This window comes from Lemur catta, chromosome 1 (assembly GCF_020740605.2).
Source record: "Lemur catta isolate mLemCat1 chromosome 1, mLemCat1.pri, whole genome shotgun sequence".
Classification (NCBI taxonomy): Eukaryota; Metazoa; Chordata; class Mammalia; order Primates; family Lemuridae; genus Lemur; species Lemur catta.
Genome location: NC_059128.1, coordinates 524,820 through 550,888, shown reverse-complemented (window position 1 = coordinate 550,888; position 26,069 = coordinate 524,820). Strand labels below are relative to the sequence as shown.

The 26,069-nt window shown below is 48.1% G+C and overlaps 2 protein-coding genes and 1 gene segment (V, D, J or C); all 3 read right to left on the bottom strand.

Annotated features, from left to right (window-relative positions):
* Window positions 1-769: 769 nt before the first annotated feature.
* On the bottom strand, window positions 770-9,947 carry LOC123643401. The gene is made up of 6 exons (XM_045558919.1): window positions 9,902-9,947; window positions 9,475-9,797; window positions 5,435-5,614; window positions 3,692-3,779; window positions 1,353-1,505; window positions 770-1,269 (listed from the first exon to the last, which is right to left on the bottom strand). The coding sequence occupies exons 1-6, from the start codon at window positions 9,945-9,947 to the stop codon at window positions 770-772; spliced, it is 1,290 nt and encodes a 429-aa protein (XP_045414875.1).
* Window positions 9,948-13,506: 3,559 nt separating this feature from the next.
* LOC123622087 lies at window positions 13,507-14,029 on the bottom strand (the record flags this gene model as incomplete). The annotated part of the segment is given in 2 exon segments: window positions 13,507-13,850; window positions 13,955-14,029. Coding segments are annotated over 2 exon segments (390 nt in total), but the record flags the coding sequence as incomplete, so codon positions are not given.
* Window positions 14,030-17,580: 3,551 nt separating this feature from the next.
* Window positions 17,581-23,649, bottom strand: LOC123643391 (the record flags this gene model as incomplete). The annotated part of the gene is given in 9 exon segments (XM_045558907.1): window positions 17,581-17,903; window positions 18,008-18,061; window positions 18,064-18,084; window positions 20,071-20,141; window positions 20,199-20,506; window positions 20,613-20,784; window positions 21,199-21,323; window positions 23,183-23,499; window positions 23,604-23,649. Coding segments are annotated over 9 exon segments (1,437 nt in total), but the record flags the coding sequence as incomplete, so codon positions are not given.
* Between the last annotated feature and the right edge of the window lie 2,420 nt (window positions 23,650-26,069).

Here is a 26,069-nt window from a genome sequence, read left to right as displayed (position 1 = left end):
ATGGCAGCAAAGAGACCACATACTTCTTCCTACTTTATCAAGTTCTTCGTTTACTGAGACCTGAACTCAGGAGAGAGATAGGAACATTGCCTCAGGCTTAGAATAGCAAACTCTCTTATCTGCTGGGCTGACGTCCTTTGATCATTCTGGCCACCTTTGCCTTTGGATTACAAGCCCAGGTTCATGTGCAGACATCCAGGCTGTAGCCCTGAGGCTTCAAGGCGGGGTCTGTTTGCAGACATCCCTCATTGGTGGAATGTTACCCTCAAGCTCGAGCAGCTTTTGCTCAGTGAACTGACATGTCCACAGGTTGCTCTTTGTCAAAGTCCTGTCCCACTCCCAGGGTTCTCACGTCTCGACCCTAACCCTCTACAAAAATGGACTGAACTGTTGAGACAGTTCCTTCTGCTGCTGCAACATGGACATAATGAGAAGCTCCACCTCGGGACTGCTGCATAGGCTGTGGGTTTTTTGACCAGCACCAGGGGCCATTTGTGTATGATCTTCCTAAACAGACATCAACGAAATACAGCAAAGTAATACAATGAAGAACTAGTCAAACAAAATAAGAATATTTGGGATCGTTTAGAATGCTCTTACGTAAAGTTATTCATATATGAAATTAGAATGATTGCACTTCTACATTCTTAGGATTATTGTGATGATTACATAGGTTAAAGTTATTCCAATAACTGGTCCTTCAGCAATGTGGGTGTCATACTTATGAGCTCATTACTTTAAAATGAACGTGCCTCTTGGTTTTCATATTCTAAAATCTTTGTATTTTCTGCACATCAGGAAGTTTGCAGGGCATGCAAAGAAAACCTCTTGCCTGGAAATTAGCCCTAAACCCACATGCTGTGCAGGGACCAGGGCTCAGTGGTTCCCGAGCGCCCCCTGGAGGCCCCGAGCACTGCTGGAGGGCAGAATCGTGTCTGGGCTCACCCTGGATCCGGACCACGGTGCCCTGGGCACAGTAGTATGTGCCTGTGTCCTCAGCAGTGACGCTCCTCAGCTCTAGGAACACTTGGTTCTTGTTTGTGTTTCTGGAGATGCTGACTCTGGACTGGAGGTTGGGGCTGTAGTTGGTGTTCCCATTAGCCCAGATCACACCAATCCACTCAAGGCCCTTCCCGTGGGGAAGGCGGACCCAGGACACGGCATATTCCGAAATGGAGCGCGTGTAGGCAGCACAGGTGAGGCTGAGCTTCTGTGAGGAGACCACCACTCCCTCCCCCCATTGCATAAGGTGGTCCTCGCTCAGGACACCTGCGGACAGAGAACAAGCGTGAGTGACACAGACACATTGCCTCATGGCCATCAGCCCGTTTCTGAACCCGTGGGACACTCACCCTGCAGAGCGGCCAGCAGGCAGAGCAGGGCCAGCGCAGGGGCCATGGGTTTCTCAGCGAGGACAGTGCTTCCCGGAGCAAAGACACAGAACGTCTTGCTCACACGCCTGCCTATATCTCTCCTTGAACCTGGGGCTATTTGCATAGACAGAGCTGCAGGGACACAGGGTGAAGGTGCCTCCTCGGTGGGAGCTCACTGTCCCCAGGGCTTTTGGGGAAAGGGCTCCTCCTGTACAACCGTGGAGGGAACCTCTGGGCTGTAGGAAGATGTGGATTCCGATACACTTCAGCACTGCAATGCTCTTCCTAGCAGCCTACGTGTGTGGCACCCTGCCAAACTATCTTTGGACGACCAGCTGAAATCCATGGTCAGTAACTGGTTTGTTTCAGGAACATAAAGTACTCTCAGGCTGGACAAATGTTTCTGCTTCCCTAAGCAACTAAACGTACTAACAATCAAATCTATCGTAAAGTATGAATGACTTCTGACACTGGAATTAACAAAAAACAGCGCCCTTTATTTCTTTTTTCTTTTTTTTTTGAGACAGAGTCTCACTTTCTTGCCTGGGCTAGAGTGAGTGCCGTGGCGTCAGCCTAGCTCACAGCAACCTCAGACTCCTGGGCTTAAGCGATCCTCCTGCCTCAGCCTCCCGAGTAGCTGGGACTACAGGCATGAGCCACCATAACCGGCTAATTTTTTCTATATATATTTTTAGTTGTCCAGATAATTTATTTCTATTTTTAGTAGAGACGGGGTCTCACTCAGCCTGGTCTCGAACTCCTGACCTCGAGCGATCCACCCGCCTCGGCCTCCCAGAGGGCTAGGATTACAGGCGTGAGCCACCGCGCCCGGCCTTATTTCTTTTCTTTTAGACATATTTTTCAACAATTGTTCATTTTAAAATTCTAAATGTAATTTGATATGAAAAATAGTTCAGATGTAGCCTCATCAGAGGGTGCAGCTGATAAAGTACGAAAGCTTCATGTTACTTACAAACATGGAGGGAGGAGACCAAGCAAAGAAAACAACTTTGCAAAGAAATTGTTTGAATAGTTCCAACTGAGGAAAGCAGAGGCCCAGGTGGACTTTCCTGGTGCTCTCGTGAGTTAGAACGTAAATTATTAAAGACCCCTTATGCTTTCAGCCGTGATGGTGACTGTATATTACTGGCTGTCTCATGAATTCATGAATTCAGAATTAAGGGAAACATGCAAAGCCCTGATATTCAGCACGTCCCCTTTTACTGTCTTTGCGACCAGCCCTGGGTGCCACCCCCTCTGCAACAGATCCCTCAGCTGACCCTCCGGCCTGAGCACCAGTGGTAAATCCCTGCGGAGAGGCGGGACTGTCGGGGGAGGGGGGGCATCTCCTAGTCTGTGGTGCCTGTTATTTCATTATGACTTACTCTTAGGTATGAGAAAGCAAGACCCCCATGTATCATCCCATTAAAATAGTAAATACAGGCTGACGTAAGTTAAAATAGACTGTTCAAAGCTGAAACCCATTATGCAAGAGCAGTTTAGAACAGAGGAGAACATCCCAACTGTGTCTGCTGTAGCCGTCCCCATTTGCTGTGTTTGCCTGGGAGAGAATGAAGGCATCTCACGGTAGGTGCCTGCAAGCGTCATCTTGTGGCTCCAGAAACTGCCACCACATGCATCTTACTGAAATCGCTGACTTCTTTCAATCAGGAACTGGTGAATATTTTTCTCTTGTAGATTTGGTTGCTATGCTCTGACAGGGGCATATTTAAACAGGCTCTCAGCCACAGATTAGCAAATTTACTGAAAAAAAGAACCTATAAATATCAGGAAATATGAAATAATCATGAATTGTTTGAAACATATACTACTGCCTTTAGCAAATAAACTAAGAAAATAAGCATGTTGCCAACTGTAGATGTGAACATTCCGAGCTGCGATACTGTGAACAGAGGATCCTGCGCTGACCTGAGTTGCCCTGCACGGATCCCACTTTCCCACGACACACACGTGCAGCCACACCCATCCACGCCATCCGCTCCTGCCGTGCGTCAGCTGTGCTGCTTCCACACACACATGATCTCATTCAACAGGTCCGGGGTGGCGGCTGCTCCATTGTGGCTCTCTGCTCCTCTGCTCCAAATGTCATGATGTCACATTCATAGAGCAACCTCTCTCAAGGCCTCAGGGGAGCCCCCCAGGCTGATTTCCCTGCTCCTCACTTTATTCCAGAATCGCTCAACATCAGGTCCTGTCATCTGATGCCATTTCTCTAGGACAGACCCTGGGGCCCCTGCCCGAGCCCTTGCAGACTCAGCCCACAGAGGCCCCGTGTCCTGTTCTCCCCAGGAGGACACCTGCCTTCTTTGCCATAATGTCCGTGTTCCTCACCCACACGCTGAGTGACCCTTCACCTGTGGCCACCTCAGGGCCACCCACAGCGTCCTGCACCACGATATGAGCTCACCAAAACCTGAGCTTGCAGCTCTCTTGGGCTTTACATAAACCAAGTGTGTTTTAGTGCTGTAGGAACTTAGAATTAAAAATACTATATAAATAGCTAAACTCAACAGAATAACTCTAAAGGAGCAGTGGGCACATTTGTCCTGCTGCTCCTGTCCCTTCCTCCACACTCCCTGATGTGCAGTGTGGTGTTAGCATCTTCCTGTCTGACTGTAGCCATTTCATAGGCAGGGACTGTACAAGGTGGCAAAGCCTCTCACACATTCAACTGTTTCCTACTTATGAGGAAGACATATCTGTGTGTACAGGTAGACATAGAAATAACTCAAGAATGGAAATTTCCTCATAAGATGGACAGTGCACCTCATTTTCCATGAGAGTCTCTCATGACAAACTACATTTTGGAAGAAATCTTTTCCAAAGCCCATGTTGTCTAGAGACAAATCCTTGTTCACTACATGACCCTGGTTCCCTCTTTATGACGATGGGGGTGAGAGTAAAACCAGGGGACGAGTTTGCTCTCCACAGGAAGGAGGGGGACACAGGAGAGGGCAGTCAGGAGGAGCAGAGGGGGGAGGATGAGGAGGCTCCTGGACAAAGGACCATCTGGGGCAGGCACTTCACACAGGAGGGGTCGACTGCAGGGTGCTGTGTCATCATGTGGAGTCACAGGGACACCACTCACAAGGACCTGGATGCCACCACAGGGAGCTCAGCACATTCAGGTTCCACCTGCAGGTCTCCCCGATGCCACAGGTGTTGAAGGTGACTCTGTGAGAGTCTCAGTGGACACATCCCACTCTGACCAATCACTCTCATTCTCTCAGCTACTAATGGCCACTTGCATTTCCAACGTGAGTCCAGGCCCAGGTGACAGCAGGAGGGTCCCAGCAGTGGTGGGTGACACAGTCCCATCAATCTTTCCCAGGTCCCACAGGAACCACAGCCTGGGCCACACCTGAGCTGCAGGTAAAGGGCCTCAGCCCCGGGATTTAGACACGGAGACCACATCCCCCATTTTCTAGGGGAAGAAGGAGAAGACGAAGATGTGAAAATAGAACCTAGGGAGAAAGAAAACAGACTTGCAGAAGAAAATAGAACTGAATTAGTTCTGCATCAGGAAAGTTTAGTTTTAAATGAGGAGAGAAAAATGTAAAACCATTAGGTTTTATGAGACACTGACCCTGCCCAGGTCCCTGCATGTCCCAATCTGAATCCCAAAGACTGTCCCACTCAGGGGTCCCACTGAGGTCTGTGCTGACTCTGGTTGGAAAATGCGCAGCAGGTTCCCCTGGGCTTCCTCAGGCCTCTGACCCCTGTGACAACCGCAGGGTCACTTCTACCCATGTGAGTGACATTCTGCCTTGTGTGCAGGTGAGAACGTGTTCATTTACTGGAAAAAGACGTTTCTAATTCAGTGCCTACAGTGACTAGCAAAGACACACAGAACAAGATAGATCACAGGATGAAATTTCTAGAGAGGAGGCCCCAAACTCTGACAGGAAATGAACCATTATTTTTCCCTCCACCTGCACCTGCCCGGGGCTGACTCTGCTCCCGTGTCTTGGGCGCCCCCTGGCGGCCCCGCGCTGCCTGGCAGGAGGTTTGTGTCTGGGCTCACACTGATGTCCCCTCACTGTGTCTCTGGCACAGTAGTACAGGGCCCTGTCCTCGGCTCTCAGACTGTTCATTTGGAGAGACACCGTGTTCTTGCCATTGTCTCTGGAGATGGTGAATCGGCCCTTCACGGCGTCTGCGTAGTATGTGCTACCACCATTACTAGTCCTTGAGACCCACTCCAGCCCCTTCCCTGGAGCCTGGCGAACCCAGTGCATGGCATAGCTGCTGAAGGTGAATCCGGAGGCTGCACAGGAGAGTCTCAGGGACCCCCCAGGCTGGACCAAGCCTCCCCCAGACTCCACCAGCTGCACCTCACACTGGACACCTGCAAACACAGACACATCCTGGTCAGAAACTGCCACACAGACCCCTGTTTCTCTCACTCACATGCACTCCCACTCCCAATATCTCCAGTTCTCCATGAATTACCTTGTAACAGAGCAACAAGGAAAACCCAGCGCAGCCCAGACTCCATGGTGAGTGTCTGTGTTCAGTGCTGATCACCGAATGGGGACACCTGGGAATGCCGGGGCTGGGGCTCCTGTCCCAGAGCTGCAGGGTGAGGGCTGGGCTGGTTTTCATCAGCAGAGGGAGGGCCCTATTTGCATGTCCCCTGCTATATAGCAAGCTCTTGGTGGGACAGCTGAAGGAGGGCAGGGCACACAGAAGTGGTGAGTGTCTGGGGGGAGATGTTTTTAGGCACTAGACTCTCATGGAGGCTCAGTTTTGCACACTAGAAATGGAAATGAAACTCAATCACAGTAGGAATGTTTCAGTGAATTCAGGTAATGATCGAAAACTAATTAACTTTAGGTTAAGAAAGCTTAGTTACTGAATATGATCATGTTCTGTGACCCATGCCTGTAAACCCATCACTTTGGGAGGCCACCGTAGGAGTGTCACTTCAGGCTGAGATTTTGAGGCCAGCCTGGCTGGCAGCACAGTGAGACAATGTTTACATGTATATATATACACATATATATATATGTATATTATTATTTATTTGTTTATATATATTTATATATACGTATATATATCTGACCCGGCCACTGTGGCTGCACCTTAGTAGTCCCAGACACTTGGGTGGCTGAGGCAGTGGGATCACTTGTGCCCATTACTTTGAGGTTGCAGTGAGCTATGATGATGACGCTGTTCTGTAGGTAGGTGGCATAACATGACCTTCTTTCCAAAAGAACAAAGAAGAAGAAAAAAACAGAAAAAGGAAAAGAGAATATTTATGTCAGTTTCCAGTAATTTTATATCATAAAATGGTCAGCCTCATCATTGTAGCATTTATGCCCATCAGGAATCCGTGTGCATGTGGGCGGGTGACAGAGTTCTAGTCACGGAGGCAGGAGAGATTCTCTGTTGTGACCTTGCTGATCCTTCAGGGGAAAGTTCAGAAAGGTGTCCTCTCTCTTCCACCCTTGTCCTATCTGCGTGACCCTGAAAACACTGTCACCATCCACACAAGAGGGGCCTGGGGGATGAAGGCGACGTTTTCTGCATATCACTGTGAAACGCTGAGACAAGAAGCTCCTTGGGTGCATGAGCTTTTGAAGTTGGCAAAGATGGAGCCACTCACACCCCGGCTTCTTGTTTCATTAGGTTATGATTTTCCTTATAGTTTCGTTATTTCATGTTGCCTTTACTTTTTGCTAAAAAAAGCCAGATATGATGGTCTAGAGGCATTAAAACCAAAAGTGCCTGATTTCCTAGTCAGGAGCCCCAGCTGAGGTGAACAGTGGTGTGCAGTTCTCTGTGTGCTAGGACACGGGGCTGAAAGCTAAGTGTGGACACAGAGCTATTTTGTCTGCATCAGCGAAAAGTTCTGTATATTCCTTGGATTAGATGCTCATGGAGACCCTTGAGACTATATTATTTGTTCATCAATCACACCTCACTAATAAAACTGGAAGTTATTAAACAGAGATTCATATTAGGGAAGAAAAGTTTTCACTACAACGTTGTGCTCAACTGGAGGTAAAATCAGCCCATGTGGGAGAAGTCATTTCCCTTTGTAGTGCTTCTCCATTATCAAAAAAACTTGGATTGAATTGGAATGCTTTTAGAGTAGTACATGAACTTGGGATATTTTGCAAACAAAAGGGTTTCTCAAAAGTTCTGGAAAACCTATCAAAATTAACCAAAAGGTAAGAAAATTTGAGATAGACTTCTAAATCCTAGAGCCCCAACTAAAATAAACAGGAATCATGCAAAAAAATAACATGGGGGCTAAACAAGTGTTGTAGGGTGTCATTACTGAGACCAAGAAGCCTAAACCTAGTTTGTGATGCCGTCTAAGCTTGTGAGGCTTCACCACTGCTCACATAACACACCGTCCACTCACGGGAAATCTTCAGATAATGTTGAAATTGTTGATCCAATTAGCATTATGAAATTTGAATGTCACAGTTTTAAGCAATTCTTGAATTCTTTCACCACTCTAGCATTAGCAGTTGCTTACAGCATTGTGGTCCAGTCCCTCAAGGACACATCAGTTGTTACCCCATGACTTGGTAGCAACTGAACAAACATTTAGATTTTACGACACCTGCTAGCATTTTCCCTATTGCCTGCGAGAGTAAACAATTTTGAAAGCAGTTCATGCATTATAGACACTCCTATCACCACAGATTCAGGCTCCTTTTACTACATCTTTTTAGCAGTCTCTCATCATGTTCCACCAGGACAGAGTGTGTGTTGGGGAAACATCAGGAAAATACTGGCCTTGAGCCATACTGGAACAAATATTATGAAGGACTTTAAGGGAAACACAGCAGTGCCATTCCAGGGAGGAAACCCTCGGGTTCATAATTCACAATGACACCATCAGTTCAGAATTCTAGACACTTGGCAGTCTACTGTGGTAGAGAATTTCAAACCGAGCACCCCTGTAGAACCTGTGAACATTCTGGTATTTTGAAACCCAGAGCTGACCCAGGGCCTTCAGGATAAGCTGATGAGCTTGGACAGTGAAAAGGTTTCACCCATGACATTGGACCAAGACCAAGACATTGGACCTGTCTAACTCCTCCTCCTACTCATCCTCATTAGTACTATGATTTGTTCATACTAATGAAATGTCTTCTTTTTTCCTGCTGACCTCATTGTTTTCCACCCATAATGGCCTTTGCCTGCTTTTCAAAGAAAAATTAAAAACATTTAATAGTTGTTGAGTGGAATAAGAAGTCAGATTCTCCTAGCTGCTGTCTGTCCACTGACATCTGAAGGCCCACCCTTCATCTTCCCTGTTTGCCCCACTCATGGGAATCCCAGGGAGGAATCACAGGTGCTTTCTCACCAGATGGCTGTCACAGGCCCAGACCCCACCAGACCCCCCTGCCCCACCAGGGAACTGTTGTGGAAACCTGAGCCCGTCTCCCTTCCTGCCCTACGAAGCCACTTGGGACTGTGTTGAGGGGCCTGCCCTGCTCTGCAGACACCTCAGTAGTGGAGAGACTAACCCTTCCCGTGTCCACTCAGTGTGTGTGTGTGTGTGTGTGTGTGTGTGTGTGTGTGTGTGTCTGTGCCTGCCTGTGTGTGCAGGTGTCTAACACCATCAGAGCCAACATCTGCACTACATGTCGGTGGGTCCCTGTGCCCTCGAATCCTGTCAGATAGAATCCATGTTGGGAGCCTGGTGCTGGGACACGGAGCACCGCGGGGTCCTCCTGCTCTTGCTTAGGACGCTGACTCCGTCTGCCCCTGAGGTCCCCGAGACGTATTCAGAAGGATTGCTAATTAATGTACATTTAGGAACAGGAAAAAGTGACTGGAACCCAACCTCTGCCTTTTGCAGGTCAGACTATTTTCTCTCATTACCACGAACATATCTAACTCAGAGACTGCAGAGGGAAGCACAGAATCGTGGATTCAGAGACGTTCCCCAGAGGAAACCACTTTATGGAGAGGAAGCCCCGACCCCGAGAGGACACCAGCCCTCACCCTCCACCTGCACCTGCCCTGGGCTGACTCTGCTCCCGTGTCTTGTGCGCCCCCTGGCGGCCCCGCGCTGCCCCGCAGGAGGTTTGTGTCTGGGCTCACACTGATGTCCCCTCACTGTGTCACTGGCACAGTAGTACAGGGCCGTGTCCTCGGCTCTCAGACTGTTCATTTGCAGAGAGACGGTGCTTTTGGAATCATCCCGTGACATGGTGAATCTGCCTTTCACAGATGCAGCATATTCTGCTGTGCCACCATTAGCCTGGTTTCTAATAAAACCAACCCACTCCAGTCCCTTCCCTGGAGCCTGGCGGACCCAGCTCATTGCGTAGCTGCTGAAGGTGAATCCGGAGGCTGCACAGGAGAGTCTCAGGGACCCCCCAGGCTGGACCAAGCCTCCCCCAGACTCCACCAGCTGCACCTCACACTGGACACCTGCAAACACAGACACATCCTGGTCAGAAACTGCCACACACACCCCTGTTTCTCTCCCTCACATCCCCTCCCACACCCAATGTCTCTAGTTCTCCATGAATTACCTTGTAACAGAGCAACAAGGAAAACCCAGCGCAGCCCAGACTCCATGGTGAGTGTCTGTGTTCAGTGCTGATCACCGAATGGGGACACCTGGGAATGCCGGGGCTGGGGCTCCTGTCCCAGAGCTGCAGGGTGAGGGCTGGGCTGGTTTTCATCAGCAGAGGGAGGGCCCTATTTGCATGTCCCCTGCTATATAGCAAGCTCTTGGTGGGACAGCTGAAGGAGGGCAGGGCACACAGAAGTGGTGAGTGTCTGGGGGGAGATGTTTTTAGGCACTAGACTCTCATGGAGGCTCAGTTTTGCACACTAGAAATGGAAATGAAACTCAATCACAGTAGGAATGTTTCAGTGAATTCAGGTAATGATCGAAAACTAATTAACTTCAGGTTAAGAAAGCTTAGTTACTGAATATGATCATGTTCTGTGACCCATGCCTGTAAACCCATCACTTTGGGAGGCCACCGTAGGAGTGTCACTTCAGGCTGAGATTTTGAGGCCAGCCTGGCTGGCAGCACAGTGAGACAATGTTTACATGTATATATATACACATATATATATGTATATTATTATTTATTTGTTTATATATATTTATATATACGTATATATATCTGACCCGGCCACTGTGGCTGCACCTTAGTAGTCCCAGACACTTGGGTGGCTGAGGCAGTGGGATCACTTGTGCCCATTACTTTGAGGTTGCAGTGAGCTATGATGATGACGCTGTTCTGTAGGTAGGTGGCATAACATGACCTTCTTTCCAAAAGAACAAAGAAGAAGAAAAAAACAGAAAAAGGAAAAGAGAATATTTATGTCAGTTTCCAGTAATTTTATATCATAAAATGGTCAGCCTCATCATTGTAGCATTTATGCCCATCAGGAATCCGTGTGCATGTGGGTGGGTGACAGAGTTCTAGTCACGGAGGCAGGAGAGATTCTCTGTTGTGACCTTGCTGATCCTTCAGGGGAAAGTTCAGAAAGGTGTCCTCTCTCTTCCACCCTTGTCCTATCTGCGTGACCCTGAAAACACTGTCACCATCCACACAAGAGGGGCCTGGGGGATGAAGGCGACGTTTTCTGCATATCACTGTGAAACGCTGAGACAAGAAGCTCCTTGGGTGCATGAGCTTTTGAAGTTGGCAAAGATGGAGCCACTCACACCCCGGCTTCTTGTTTCATTAGGTTATGATTTTCCTTATAGTTTCGTTATTTCATGTTGCCTTTACTTTTTGCTAAAAAAAGCCAGATATGATGGTCTAGAGGCATTAAAACCAAAAGTGCCTGATTTCCTAGTCAGGAGCCCCAGCTGAGGTGAACAGTGGTGTGCGGTTCTCTGTGTGCTAGGACACGGGGCTGAAAGCTAAGTGTGGACACAGAGCTATTTTGTCTGCATCAGCGAAAAGTTCTGTATATTCCTTGGATTAGATGCTCATGGAGACCCTTGAGACTATATTATTTGTTCATCAATCACACCTCACTAATAAAACTGGAAGTTATTAAACAGAGATTCATATTAGGGAAGAAAAGTTTTCACTACAACGTTGTGCTCAACTGGAGGTAAAATCAGCCCATGTGGGAGAAGTCATTTCCCTTTGTAGTGCTTCTCCATTATCAAAAAAACTTGGATTGAATTGGAATGCTTTTAGAGTAGTACATGAACTTGGGATATTTTGCAAACAAAAGGGTTTCTCAAAAGTTCTGGAAAACCTATCAAAATTAACCAAAAGGTAAGAAAATTTGAGATAGACTTCTAAATCCTAGAGCCCCAACTAAAATAAACAGGAATCATGCAAAAAAATAACATGGGGGCTAAACAAGTGTTGTAGGGTGTCATTACTGAGACCAAGAAGCCTAAACCTAGTTTGTGATGCCGTCTAAGCTTGTGAGGCTTCACCACTGCTCACATAACACACCGTCCACTCACGGGAAATCTTCAGATAATGTTGAAATTGTTGATCCAATTAGCATTATGAAATTTGAATGTCACAGTTTTAAGCAATTCTTGAATTCTTTCACCACTCTAGCATTAGCAGTTGCTTACAGCATTGTGGTCCAGTCCCTCAAGGACACATCAGTTGTTACCCCATGACTTGGTAGCAACTGAACAAACATTTAGATTTTACGACACCTGCTAGCATTTTCCCTATTGCCTGCGAGAGTAAACAATTTTGAAAGCAGTTCATGCATTATAGACACTCCTATCACCACAGATTCAGGCTCCTTTTACTACATCTTTTTAGCAGTCTCTCATCATGTTCCACCAGGACAGAGTGTGTGTTGGGGAAACATCAGGAAAATACTGGCCTTGAGCCATACTGGAACAAATATTATGAAGGACTTTAAGGGAAACACAGCAGTGCCATTCCAGGGAGGAAACCCTCGGGTTCATAATTCACAATGACACCATCAGTTCAGAATTCTAGACACTTGGCAGTCTACTGTGGTAGAGAATTTCAAACCGAGCACCCCTGTAGAACCTGTGAACATTCTGGTATTTTGAAACCCAGAGCTGACCCAGGGCCTTCAGGATAAGCTGATGAGCTTGGACAGTGAAAAGGTTTCACCCATGACATTGGACCAAGACCAAGACATTGGACCTGTCTAACTCCTCCTCCTACTCATCCTCATTAGTACTATGATTTGTTCATACTAATGAAATGTCTTCTTTTTTCCTGCTGACCTCATTGTTTTCCACCCATAATGGCCTTTGCCTGCTTTTCAAAGAAAAATTAAAAACATTTAATAGTTGTTGAGTGGAATAAGAAGTCAGATTCTCCTAGCTGCTGTCTGTCCACTGACATCTGAAGGCCCACCCTTCATCTTCCCTGTTTGCCCCACTCATGGGAATCCCAGGGAGGAATCACAGGTGCTTTCTCACCAGATGGCTGTCACAGGCCCAGACCCCACCAGACCCCCCTGCCCCACCAGGGAACTGTTGTGGAAACCTGAGCCCGTCTCCCTTCCTGCCCTACGAAGCCACTTGGGACTGTGTTGAGGGGCCTGCCCTGCTCTGCAGACACCTCAGTAGTGGAGAGACTAACCCTTCCCGTGTCCACTCAGTGTGTGTGTGTGTGTGTGTGTGTGTGTGTGTGTGTGTGTGTCTGTGCCTGCCTGTGTGTGCAGGTGTCTAACACCATCAGAGCCAACATCTGCACTACATGTCGGTGGGTCCCTGTGCCCTCGAATCCTGTCAGATAGAATCCATGTTGGGAGCCTGGTGCTGGGACACGGAGCACCGCGGGGTCCTCCTGCTCTTGCTTAGGACGCTGACTCCGTCTGCCCCTGAGGTCCCCGAGACGTATTCAGAAGGATTGCTAATTAATGTACATTTAGGAACAGGAAAAAGTGACTGGAACCCAACCTCTGCCTTTTGCAGGTCAGACTATTTTCTCTCATTACCACGAACATATCTAACTCAGAGACTGCAGAGGGAAGCACAGAATCGTGGATTCAGAGACGTTCCCCAGAGGAAACCACTTTATGGAGAGGAAGCCCCGACCCCGAGAGGACACCAGCCCTCACCCTCCACCTGCACCTGCCCTGGGCTGACTCTGCTCCCGTGTCTTGTGCGCCCCCTGGCGGCCCCGCGCTGCCCCGCAGGAGGTTTGTGTCTGGGCTCACACTGATGTCCCCTCACTGTGTCACTGGCACAGTAGTACAGGGCCGTGTCCTCGGCTCTCAGACTGTTCATTTGCAGAGAGACGGTGCTTTTGGAATCATCCCGTGACATGGTGAATCTGCCTTTCACAGATGCAGCATATTCTGCTGTGCCACCATTAGCCTGGTTTCTAATAAAACCAACCCACTCCAGTCCCTTCCCTGGAGCCTGGCGGACCCAGCTCATTGCGTAGCTGCTGAAGGTGAATCCGGAGGCTGCACAGGAGAGTCTCAGGGACCCCCCAGGCTGGACCAAGCCTCCCCCAGACTCCACCAGCTGCACCTCACACTGGACACCTGCAAACACAGACACATCCTGGTCAGAAACTGCCACACACACCCCTGTTTCTCTCCCTCACATCCCCTCCCACACCCAATGTCTCTAGTTCTCCATGAATTACCTTGTAACAGAGCAACAAGGAAAACCCAGCGCAGCCCAGACTCCATGGTGAGTGTCTGTGTTCAGTGCTGATCACCGAATGGGGACACCTGGGAATGCCGGGGCTGGGGCTCCTGTCCCAGAGCTGCAGGGTGAGGGCTGGGCTGGTTTTCATCAGCAGAGGGAGGGCCCTATTTGCATGTCCCCTGCTATATAGCAAGCTCTTGGTGGGACAGCTGAAGGAGGGCAGGGCACACAGAAGTGGTGAGTGTCTGGGGGGAGATGTTTTTAGGCACTAGACTCTCATGGAGGCTCAGTTTTGCACACTAGAAATGGAAATGAAACTCAATCACAGTAGGAATGTTTCAGTGAATTCAGGTAATGATCGAAAACTAATTAACTTCAGGTTAAGAAAGCTTAGTTACTGAATATGATCATGTTCTGTGACCCATGCCTGTAAACCCATCACTTTGGGAGGCCACCGTAGGAGTGTCACTTCAGGCTGAGATTTTGAGGCCAGCCTGGCTGGCAGCACAGTGAGACAATGTTTACATGTATATATATACACATATATATATGTATATTATTATTTATTTGTTTATATATATTTATATATACGTATATATATCTGACCCGGCCACTGTGGCTGCACCTTAGTAGTCCCAGACACTTGGGTGGCTGAGGCAGTGGGATCACTTGTGCCCATTACTTTGAGGTTGCAGTGAGCTATGATGATGACGCTGTTCTGTAGGTAGGTGGCATAACATGACCTTCTTTCCAAAAGAACAAAGAAGAAGAAAAAAACAGAAAAAGGAAAAGAGAATATTTATGTCAGTTTCCAGTAATTTTATATCATAAAATGGTCAGCCTCATCATTGTAGCATTTATGCCCATCAGGAATCCGTGTGCATGTGGGTGGGTGACAGAGTTCTAGTCACGGAGGCAGGAGAGATTCTCTGTTGTGACCTTGCTGATCCTTCAGGGGAAAGTTCAGAAAGGTGTCCTCTCTCTTCCACCCTTGTCCTATCTGCGTGACCCTGAAAACACTGTCACCATCCACACAAGAGGGGCCTGGGGGATGAAGGCGACGTTTTCTGCATATCACTGTGAAACGCTGAGACAAGAAGCTCCTTGGGTGCATGAGCTTTTGAAGTTGGCAAAGATGGAGCCACTCACACCCCGGCTTCTTGTTTCATTAGGTTATGATTTTCCTTATAGTTTCGTTATTTCATGTTGCCTTTACTTTTTGCTAAAAAAAGCCAGATATGATGGTCTAGAGGCATTAAAACCAAAAGTGCCTGATTTCCTAGTCAGGAGCCCCAGCTGAGGTGAACAGTGGTGTGCGGTTCTCTGTGTGCTAGGACACGGGGCTGAAAGCTAAGTGTGGACACAGAGCTATTTTGTCTGCATCAGCGAAAAGTTCTGTATATTCCTTGGATTAGATGCTCATGGAGACCCTTGAGACTATATTATTTGTTCATCAATCACACCTCACTAATAAAACTGGAAGTTATTAAACAGAGATTCATATTAGGGAAGAAAAGTTTTCACTACAACGTTGTGCTCAACTGGAGGTAAAATCAGCCCATGTGGGAGAAGTCATTTCCCTTTGTAGTGCTTCTCCATTATCAAAAAAACTTGGATTGAATTGGAATGCTTTTAGAGTAGTACATGAACTTGGGATATTTTGCAAACAAAAGGGTTTCTCAAAAGTTCTGGAAAACCTATCAAAATTAACCAAAAGGTAAGAAAATTTGAGATAGACTTCTAAATCCTAGAGCCCCAACTAAAATAAACAGGAATCATGCAAAAAAATAACATGGGGGCTAAACAAGTGTTGTAGGGTGTCATTACTGAGACCAAGAAGCCTAAACCTAGTTTGTGATGCCGTCTAAGCTTGTGAGGCTTCACCACTGCTCACATAACACACCGTCCACTCACGGGAAATCTTCAGATAATGTTGAAATTGTTGATCCAATTAGCATTATGAAATTTGAATGTCACAGTTTTAAGCAATTCTTGAATTCTTTCACCACTCTAGCATTAGCAGTTGCTTACAGCATTGTGGTCCAGTCCCTCAAGGACACATCAGTTGTTACCCCATGACTTGGTAGCAACTGAACAAACATTTAGATTTTACGACACCTGCTAGCATTTTCCCTATTGCCTGCGAGAGTAAACAATTTTGAAAGCAGTTCATGCATTATAGACACTCCTATCACCACAGATTCAGGCTCCTTTTACTACATCTTTTTAGCAGTCTCTCATCATGTTCCACCAGGACAGAGTGTGTGTTGGGGAAACATCAGGAAAATACTGGCCTTGAGCCATACTGGAACAAATATTATGAAGGACTTTAAGGGAAACACAGCAGTGCCATTCCAGGGAGGAAACCCTCGGGTTCATAATTCACAATGACACCATCAGTTCAGAATTCTAGACACTTGGCAGTCTACTGTGGTAGAGAATTTCAAACCGAGCACCCCTGTAGAACCTGTGAACATTCTGGTATTTTGAAACCCAGAGCTGACCCAGGGCCTTCAGGATAAGCTGATGAGCTTGGACAGTGAAAAGGTTTCACCCATGACATTGGACCAAGACCAAGACATTGGACCTGTCTAACTCCTCCTCCTACTCATCCTCATTAGTACTATGATTTGTTCATACTAATGAAATGTCTTCTTTTTTCCTGCTGACCTCATTGTTTTCCACCCATAATGGCCTTTGCCTGCTTTTCAAAGAAAAATTAAAAACATTTAATAGTTGTTGAGTGGAATAAGAAGTCAGATTCTCCTAGCTGCTGTCTGTCCACTGACATCTGAAGGCCCACCCTTCATCTTCCCTGTTTGCCCCACTCATGGGAATCCCAGGGAGGAATCACAGGTGCTTTCTCACCAGATGGCTGTCACAGGCCCAGACCCCACCAGACCCCCCTGCCCCACCAGGGAACTGTTGTGGAAACCTGAGCCCGTCTCCCTTCCTGCCCTACGAAGCCACTTGGGACTGTGTTGAGGGGCCTGCCCTGCTCTGCAGACACCTCAGTAGTGGAGAGACTAACCCTTCCCGTGTCCACTCAGTGTGTGTGTGTGTGTGTGTGTGTGTGTGTGTGTGTGTGTGTCTGTGCCTGCCTGTGTGTGCAGGTGTCTAACACCATCAGAGCCAACATCTGCACTACATGTCTGTGGGTCCCTCTGCCCTCGAATCCTGTCAGATAGAATCCATGTTGGGAGCCTGGTGCAGGGACACGGAGCACCGCGGGGTCCTCCTGCTCTTGCTTAGGACGCTGACTCCGTCTGCCCCTGAGGTCCCCGAGACGTATTCAGAAGGATTGCTAATTAATGTACATTTAGGAACAGGAAAAAGTGACTGGAACCCAACCTCTGCCTTTTGCAGGTCAGACTATTTTCTCTCATTACCACGAACATATCTAACTCAGAGACTGCAGAGGGAAGCACAGAATCGTGGATTCAGAGACGTTCCCCAGAGGAAACCACTTTATGGAGAGGAAGCCCCGACCCCGAGAGGACACCAGCCCTCACCCTCCACCTGCACCTGCCCTGGGCTGACTCTGCTCCCGTGTCTTGTGCGCCCCCTGGCGGCCCCGCGCTGCCCCGCAGGAGGTTTGTGTCTGGGCTCACACTGATGTCCCCTCACTGTGTCACTGGCACAGTAGTACAGGGCCGTGTCCTCGGCTCTCAGACTGTTCATTTGCAGAGAGACGGTGCTTTTGGAATCATCCCGTGACATGGTGAATCTGCCTTTCACAGATGCAGCATATTCTGCTGTGCCACCATTAGCCTGGTTTCTAATAAAACCAACCCACTCCAGTCCCTTCCCTGGAGCCTGGCGGACCCAGCTCATTGCGTAGCTGCTGAAGGTGAATCCGGAGGCTGCACAGGAGAGTCTCAGGGACCCCCCAGGCTGGACCAAGCCTCCCCCAGACTCCACCAGCTGCACCTCACACTGGACACCTGCAAACACAGACACATCCTGGTCAGAAACTGCCACACACACCCCTGTTTCTCTCCCTCACATCCCCTCCCACACCCAATGTCTCTAGTTCTCCATGAATTACCTTGTAACAGAGCAACAAGGAAAACCCAGCGCAGCCCAGACTCCATGGTGAGTGTCTGTGTTCAGTGCTGATCACCGAATGGGGACACCTGGGAATGCCGGGGCTGGGGCTCCTGTCCCAGAGCTGCAGGGTGAGGGCTGGGCTGGTTTTCATCAGCAGAGGGAGGGCCCTATTTGCATGTCCCCTGCTATATAGCAAGCCCTGGGTGGGGACCCCTGAGGCAGGGCAGGGCTGAGAGAAAAACTGTGTGACTCTACTGTGATAAATAATTAACTCCTCTTCACTTATCTAATTTATCGACACCCATAAACCATGTGCTGTAGGTGTCAATGTATTATGTATTTCACAGATGTAAAACTAACCCTAATTGCATCTAAAGTTTGCGTGTATGTCCAGGAACAGATATCCTGGAAGATTTAGGCTCAGTGTCTGGGTCTATAATCCCATCCCTGGAACCCACTGCAGACCAGAGCTGGAGAAGCCAACGATAGTTTCTTGAATCTCGATTCTGTAATAAAAGTATAAAGCATATTTTTGCGTTCCTCTTTTTATTAAATAATATGTTAAAATATTTCTAACACAAAGGGTCAATGGAGAAGCATTTTCAAGTACTTAATGTTTCACTTATTTTTACCTATTTGTCCAACACTCCTGTAACAAATAGTCTATTTAATTGTTCATATTTAATGATGTACAATTCATGTACAGTTTGCTTAACATATTTTAACTGTGTAAATGAAAGGTATTGACGTCACCATCACCCTATCTGCAACATTGAGGAAATCGCTTTCCCTCAATATTTACAAACGTCCTTCTAAAATTCCTGCTTCTTTCCTCTTCCCTCTTCCTCCCATTACCCAGGCACCTGCTAATATAGTTTCTGTTGCTTCATTTTTCACACTCTAGAATTTATATTGGTGGAATCATGTAACAGGTGCTGTTTTGGATTATTTTACTCACAGCACAGACTGTGGATGCAGCCACGCTGCAGTGTGCATGAAACCGTCATGGCTGTCAATGATGCAGTGTCCTAATGCATCATTTGCACAAAATGCTTGTTTAGTAAGCTACTGTTAATGTTGGGATTGCTTCGAATTCCTTGCTATTATGGATAAAGCTTCTCTTCACCTGGGAGAAGGAGGCAGCTGAGAGAATAGTTCTTCTTTTTCCATCAACAACACCAACATCATCATCATTCACATCAACACACCTGCACGGGCCATAGATTAGCACATTTCATTTAATATTTCAGATAACGAAAGTTATATGACCAAGAAAAAACCTAATATCTGCGGAGAGACCATGACTTGCTGGGAGAAACAGGGCCAGAGCATTAGCTTATTAGGCACAGCACACCACGCGGCACGTGGGCTGGGAAACGACTACACTGGACGTAGGCACTGGATCGCTGGAAGCTGGACTTGCTAAAGGGATTGTAGCTTAAATTTTCCAGGGGCCAAACAAACCCCCAGCACATACAGAATCATCTCTGCAGAGAAGTGTTTGCTCCTGAGTGACCAACAATGCATATGAAACAGAAAACACTTTCATGGCACAAGGGTGTGGAATGCAGGAGGCTGATTGCATACTCCAAATATTGTACTGGAAGTTTATGGAGAGCAGAAAAGTGAAAAAAATTAAGGCTTAAATTTGCATTGACTTCAGGCCCTGAGTCCTCCTATTTCAGGCGCCCGAGACCAGGGAATTACAAGGAGAAAACCCAGGACTCCTGAGGGAGAAGAGTGACGGGCAGAGACAGGAAACTCCGGTGTCTGAAAGGAAACCTCAGTTTCCCTCCGCACCTGCTCCTGGGCTGGGAAATGAGCCCCTCTGGGGTCCCCAGCTGGGGGAGGAGCCGTCTGCCCCTGATGTCCCGCGGGCTCTGGGTCCTGCCTGCCGGCTGCTGCGTGCTGAGCTGCATCGTGTCGTCCAGGAGAAAGTCTCTGATCCGTTTACAGACTTATTCCAAAGTGCTGGTCGTTAATGTGCATTTGGGGACAGGAGAAAGCGCCTGGAAGCCACTGTCTGCCTTTAGAGCAGGTGAGAGAATTTTCTCTCGTTACCACAAACGTAGCTGAGACTGCAGGGGAAGCTCAGGGTCGGGAACTCAGCGAAGCCCCCAGAGGAGACCGGTCTATGGAGAGGAAGCCACGACCCCGACAGGAACCCGGCCCTTCCCCTCCACCCGCACCCGCCCAGGCCGGCCCTGGGCTCAGGAGTCCCGTGCCCCCCTGGCGGCCACGAGCGCCCCTGCAGGGGGGTCTGCGTCTGGGCCCACACTGATGTCCCCTCACTGTGTGTCCCGCAGGGAATCCGGCCCTGTCCTTCGTGGGCACAGAGCTCAGCTTCAGGGACAACTGGTTCTTGGACAGTGATCAGGACGTGGCAGCGCAGCTCTTGCGGGACACGGTGTAACTTGCGCTCCCTGCGGAGCGTGTGTTCCTGACGCTGTCCCGTTCCGGGCCCCAGGCCTGGCAGAGGCAGCTCTAGCAGTACCCACTGCGTGGGATGGACAGGGCAGAGGAGACACAGGGGAGGGACAGTGTCTGAGATGGCGTCACCAGCCCTGAGCCCGACTCCTGCAGTCGCACCTTGGAAGCGACACCTTAGGACACTGAGCCTCGGTCCCTGCCAGCCACGTGCAGCAGCGGCCTCGCACCCGGTGCACGTCCGACCTCCGAGACGCCTCATGCAGCTGGCAGCAGCCAAGCACGGGACACAGCAGTCCCGTTTTCTTCCCGACCACAGCGCCGCCTTCCCCAGACCCCCGGCCCTGTCTAAGGAGTGCACTGTGACCGTACCCAGCCCATTAGTAGATCTACTCTGTCGTGGAGACTGAGGAGAAACCTTCACCTGGGGAAGCCTTGTGCTCACACAGCGAAGGGACTGAGATCTGGCTCGTGTTGGTCCTTCCTGCCGTCTTCCCTGAACCTCCCATGTACTGTGGTTCCCGTCTCCCCTGAGAGACTGGCACGGTACCGCTGTTAGGTGAGAGCCTGACCTGCCCTTCCCTCGATCCAAAAGGAGGTCATTGCAGGGGATGTTGTGTGGTGACGAGGCCAGCTGGGCTGAGTAGCATCTGCTTCCAACCCACACCTGAAACCTCCTTCTCTTATGTAGGTGAGGACACAGCCAGGTCCCTCCCCACAGAATCTCCAGGAATTTCCCCAGGCCTTTTTCCTCTTCCATACCCACTGTGCCTGCATGCCCTGGAAACACCAAACGCCTCCATGTCCGTCAACAGATGGGTCGATACAGAAAGTGTGGTCTACCACAGTTCCTCTCCATCATGTCGATTAGAAGCCTTAATCCACAGAGAAATGCAGCACATTGGAAGCAAAGAAGAGCGCAAAAAAAAAAAAATAGTAGCGTGGGAGCTAAACAAGTGTTGTAGAATACATTACACAGAAAAAGCAGCTAGAGCTCGTTTATAAACACATCTAAGGTTGTAAGGCATTTTCGCTACTCATAAAACTCACCATCCATTCATTAAAAGTCTTCTGAAAATGTTGATCAAATTCACATTATTAAGTTCACAATGCCATAATTTTAAGAGATTCTTGAACTTCCTTGGCCAATGGTTCTACCATTACCACTGTGGCATTACAGACCCTTCCTCGAGGACACCTCAGTTACTACCCTATGGCTTGGTAGCTGGACAGATCAAACACTTAGATTTTACCACAAGTACTAGCATTCTCCCTCCTGCAAAGACATCTGCACTCGAATGTTTATAGCAGCACAATTCACAATTGCAAAGATGTGGAAACAACCCAAGTACCCATCAATACATGAGTGGATTAATAGAATGTGGTATATGTATACCATGGAGTTCTACTGAGGTATATCAAACAACGGTGTTATAGCACCTCTTGTATGTTCCTGGATAGAGCTGGAACCCATCCTACTAAGTGAAGTATCCCAAGAATGGAAAAATAGGCACCACATGTACTCACCATCAAACTGGTTTCACTGATCATCACCTAAGAGCACATTTAGGAATGACATTAATCGGGTGTCGGGCAGATGTGGGTGGGGAGGGCATGGGTGTGTACATACATAATGACTGGGATGCGCACTGTCTAGGGGATGGACACTCTTGAAGCTCTGATTGGGGAGGGCAGGGGGACAAGAGCAATATAGGTAACCCAAACTTTGTACCTCCATAATATGCTGAAATAAAAAAAAAGAAACAATGTCATCTGCTTACAAGGTGGTGCTGAGTGTTAAAAACAAAGGCAGTTCAGCTGGGATTAAAAAAAAAAAACAAAAAAAACACTGGAAAGCAACTCATGTGTTATACCCACTCCTCTCACCCACAGCTTCATGCTGACTGTTACTGCATCTTTTTAAAAGTCTCTCATGAAGTTCACCAGGACGTTGTGTGTACAGGAAGAGATATCAGAGCAATGCACTTGGGCCATATTGGAACTAGTATTAGTAAGAACTTTTAAGAAAATACAGTAGTGAAATTACAGGGAGGCAATTCTTGGGTTCATATTTCACAACTACAGCATCAATTCAGAGCTCTGAGCACTTGTTGGCTACTGCAGTGGAGGATGCCAAAGTGAAAATTTTTATAGATCCTCTGAAGCTTCTTGTATTTTGAAGGCCACGGTTGACCCACGACCTTCAGGATAAACTGATGATCTTGGAGACTGAAAACCTTCCACTCATGACATGCGACCGAGGAGTTAGGTCTTCCTTCTGTTGCTTAGGACGCTGACTCCCTCTGCCCCTGACGACACTTTATGCTGCTTGCCGGCTAGAAGGAACGTTCAGTCCTGTGTGCTGTGCTCCATTGTGCTGTCCAAGAAAAATATTTTATTTATTTGTGGATTTATTCAAAAGTGCTGACAATTAATGTCAATTTGGGGACAGGAGAAAGTGATTGGAACCCAACCTCTGCCTTTTGAGCAGGTGACAGTATTTTCTCTCATTACCACAAACACATCTAACTCAGAGACTGCAGAGGGAAGCACAGAATCGTGAATTCAGAGACGTTCCCCAGAGGAAATCGCTTTATGGAGAGGAAGCCACGACCCCGAGAGGAAACCAGCCCTCACCCTCCTCCTGCCCCCGCCCTGGGCTGACTCTGCTCCTGTGTCTTTGGCGCCCTCTGGTGGCCCCGCGCTGCCCCGCAGGAGGTTTGTGTCTGGGCTCACACTGATGTCCCCTCACTGTGTCACTGGCACAGTAGTACAGGGCCGTGTCCTCGGCTCTCAGACTGTTCATTTGCAGATACAGCGTGTTCTTGGCGTTGTCTCTGGAGATGGTGAATCGGCCCTTCACGGCGTTTGCGTAGTTTGTGCTACCACCATTACCATTAATCTCTCCAACCCAGTCCAGCCCCTTCCCTGGAGCCTGGCGGACCCAGCTCATCCAGTAGCTGCTGAAGGTGAATCCGGAGGCTGCACAGGAGAGTCTCAGGGACCCTCCAGGCTGGACCAAGCCTCCCCCAGACTCCACCAGCTGCACCGCACACTGGACACCTGCAAACACAGACACATCCTGGTCAGAAACTGCCACACACACCCCTGTTTCTCTCACTCACGTCCACTCCCACTCCCAATATCTCTAGTTCTCCATGAATTACCTTGTAACAGAGCAACAAGGAAAACCCAGCACAGCCCAGACTCCATGGTGAGTGTCTGTGTTCAGTGCTGATCACCAAATGGGGACACCTGGGAATGCCGGGGCTGGGGCTCCTGTCCCAGAGCTGCAGGGTGAGGGCTGGGCTGGTTTTCATCAGCAGAGGGAGGGCCCTATTTGCATGTCCCCTGCTATATAGCAAGCACTTGGTGGGGTGGCTGAGGAGAGGGCAGGATACAGAGAAAAACTGCATGACTGTACTGTGATAAATAATTAACTCCTATTCACTTATCCAATTTACAAACACACATAAACCATGTGCTGTAGGTGTCAGTGTTCATGTATTTTATAGATATAAACATAGCCCGAAATGAGTATCGAGGTTGTCTGGTTTGTCAAGTAGCACAGATCTGGCAAGATTTAGGCTCAGTGTCTGGGCCTATAATTTCATCCCTGGAACTCACTGCAGACCAGAGCTGGACAAGCCTAGGACGGTTTCTGGACCCTCGAGTCTGTAATAAGAATAGAAAGCAAATTTATGCATTCCTGTTTTTACTTAAATAATATGTTCAAAATACTGGGAACACACAGGGTCACTGCAGAAGCATTTTCATGTACTTAATGTTTCACTTATTTTTACCTATTTGCCCTTAACTCTTTCCCTAACAAATCATCTATTGTTGATATTTAGTGATGTATAATTGATGTACAGGTTCATTAACATATTTTAACTGTGCAAATTAAAAGTATTGACGTCACCATCAGCCTGTCTGAGATATTGAGGAAATTGATTTCACTCGATATTTACACATTTTATTCTTTTTTTGGAGGCAGAGTCTTCCTCTCTTGCCCGGGTTAGAGTGCCATGACATCAGCCTAGCTCACAGCAACCTCAGACTCCTGGCTTAAGCAGTCCTCTTGTCTCAGCCTCCCCTGTACCTGGGAGTACAGGCATGTGCCACCACGGCCAGCTAATTTAGATATATATATAGATAGATATAGATATATAGATACAGATATATAGATATATAATTTATTAGTTCTCCAGCTAATTTCTTTCTATTTTTTTTTTAGTAGAGACAGGGTCTCGCTCTTGCTCAGACTGGTCTCGAACGCCTGACCTTGAGTTACCCTCCTGCCTCAGCCTCCCAGAGTAGGAGGATTACAGGCGTGAGCCATCTCGCCTGGATTCAATGTTTACAGTTGTCCTTCTAAAATTCCTCCTCCTTTCTCCTTCCATCTCCCTCCCTTTACCCAGGCAAGTGCTAGTTTATGTTACTTCAGTTTTCACTCTCTAGAATTTGTAACAGTGGAATCACGTAGCAGGTGCTTTTTACCTACTTTACTCACAGCACAGACTGTGGACACAGCCATGCTGCAGTGTGCCTGACACAGTCATTGCTGTCAATGATGCAGTGTCCTAAGGCATCATTTGCACAAAATGTTTATGTATTAAACTACTGGTTAATATTTTGATTGTTTCTAATTTCTTGACATTAAGGACACAGCTTATCCTTACCTGGGAGAAGTGGACAGCTGAGAAAGCTCTTCTTATATCAGCCACAACAACAGCAACATCATCGTCATCTATAAAGCATGACTGCAGAAGCTCTAGAGTAGCACATTTTATTTAATATTTCAAATAGCAGACGTTAGTTGACCAAGAACAAACCTAATATCTGCGGAGAGACCAGGACTTGCAGGGAGAAACAGGGCCAGAGCATTAGCTTATTAGGCACAGCCCACCAGGCGGCACATGGGCTGGGACAAGACTCCACTGGCCCTAGGCTCTGGATCGCTGGAAGCTAGACTTGCTAAAGGGATTGCAGTTTAAATATTCCAGGGGCCAAACAAACCCCCAGCACATACAGAATCATCTCTGCAGAGAAGTGTTTGCTCCTGAGTGACCAACACAGCATACGAAACAGAAAACCCTTCTTGTCACAAGGGTGTGGATTGTGGGAGGCTGATTGCAGACTCCAAATATTTTACTGAACGTTTATGGAGAGCAGAAAAGTGAAAAAAATTAAGCCTTAAATTTGCACTGACTTCAGGCCCCGAGTCATCCCATTTCAGGTGCAGGAGACCAGGGCATTACAAGGAGAAAACCCTGGACTCCTGAGGGAGAAGAGTGACGGGCAGAGACAGGAAACTCCGGGGTCTGAAAGGAAACCTCAGTTTCCCTCCGCACCTGCTCCTGAGCTGGGAAATGAGCCCCTCTGGGGTCCCCAGCTGGGGGAGGAGCCGTCTGCCCCTGATGTCCCGCGGGTCTGGGTCCTGCCTGCCGGCTGCTGCGTGCTGAGCTGCATCGTGTCGTCCAGGAGAAAGTCTCTGATCCGTTTACAGACTTATTCCAAAGTGCTGGTCGCTAATGTGCATTTGGGGACAGGAGAAAGTGCCTGGAAGCCACTGTCTGCCTTTTGAGCAGGTGAGAGTATTTTCTCTCGTGACCACAGACGTATCTGAGACT

Excerpts from the sequence above, each read along its gene's own strand:
- LOC123643401 (XM_045558919.1), bottom strand. The coding sequence starts at position 9,947 with ATGGAGTCTGGGCTGCGCTGGGTTTTCCTTGTTGCTCTGTTACAAG. Across the intron at positions 5,615-9,474 it reads GTGCCAGTGACACAGTGAGG|GCTCCAGGGAAGGGGCTGGA; the intron begins GGACATCAGTGT and ends TGGGTTCGCCAG. Across the intron at positions 3,780-5,434 it reads ACTACTGTGCCAGAGACACA|GACGCTGTGGGTGGCCCTGA; the intron begins GTGAGGGGACAT and ends ATCGTGGTGCAG.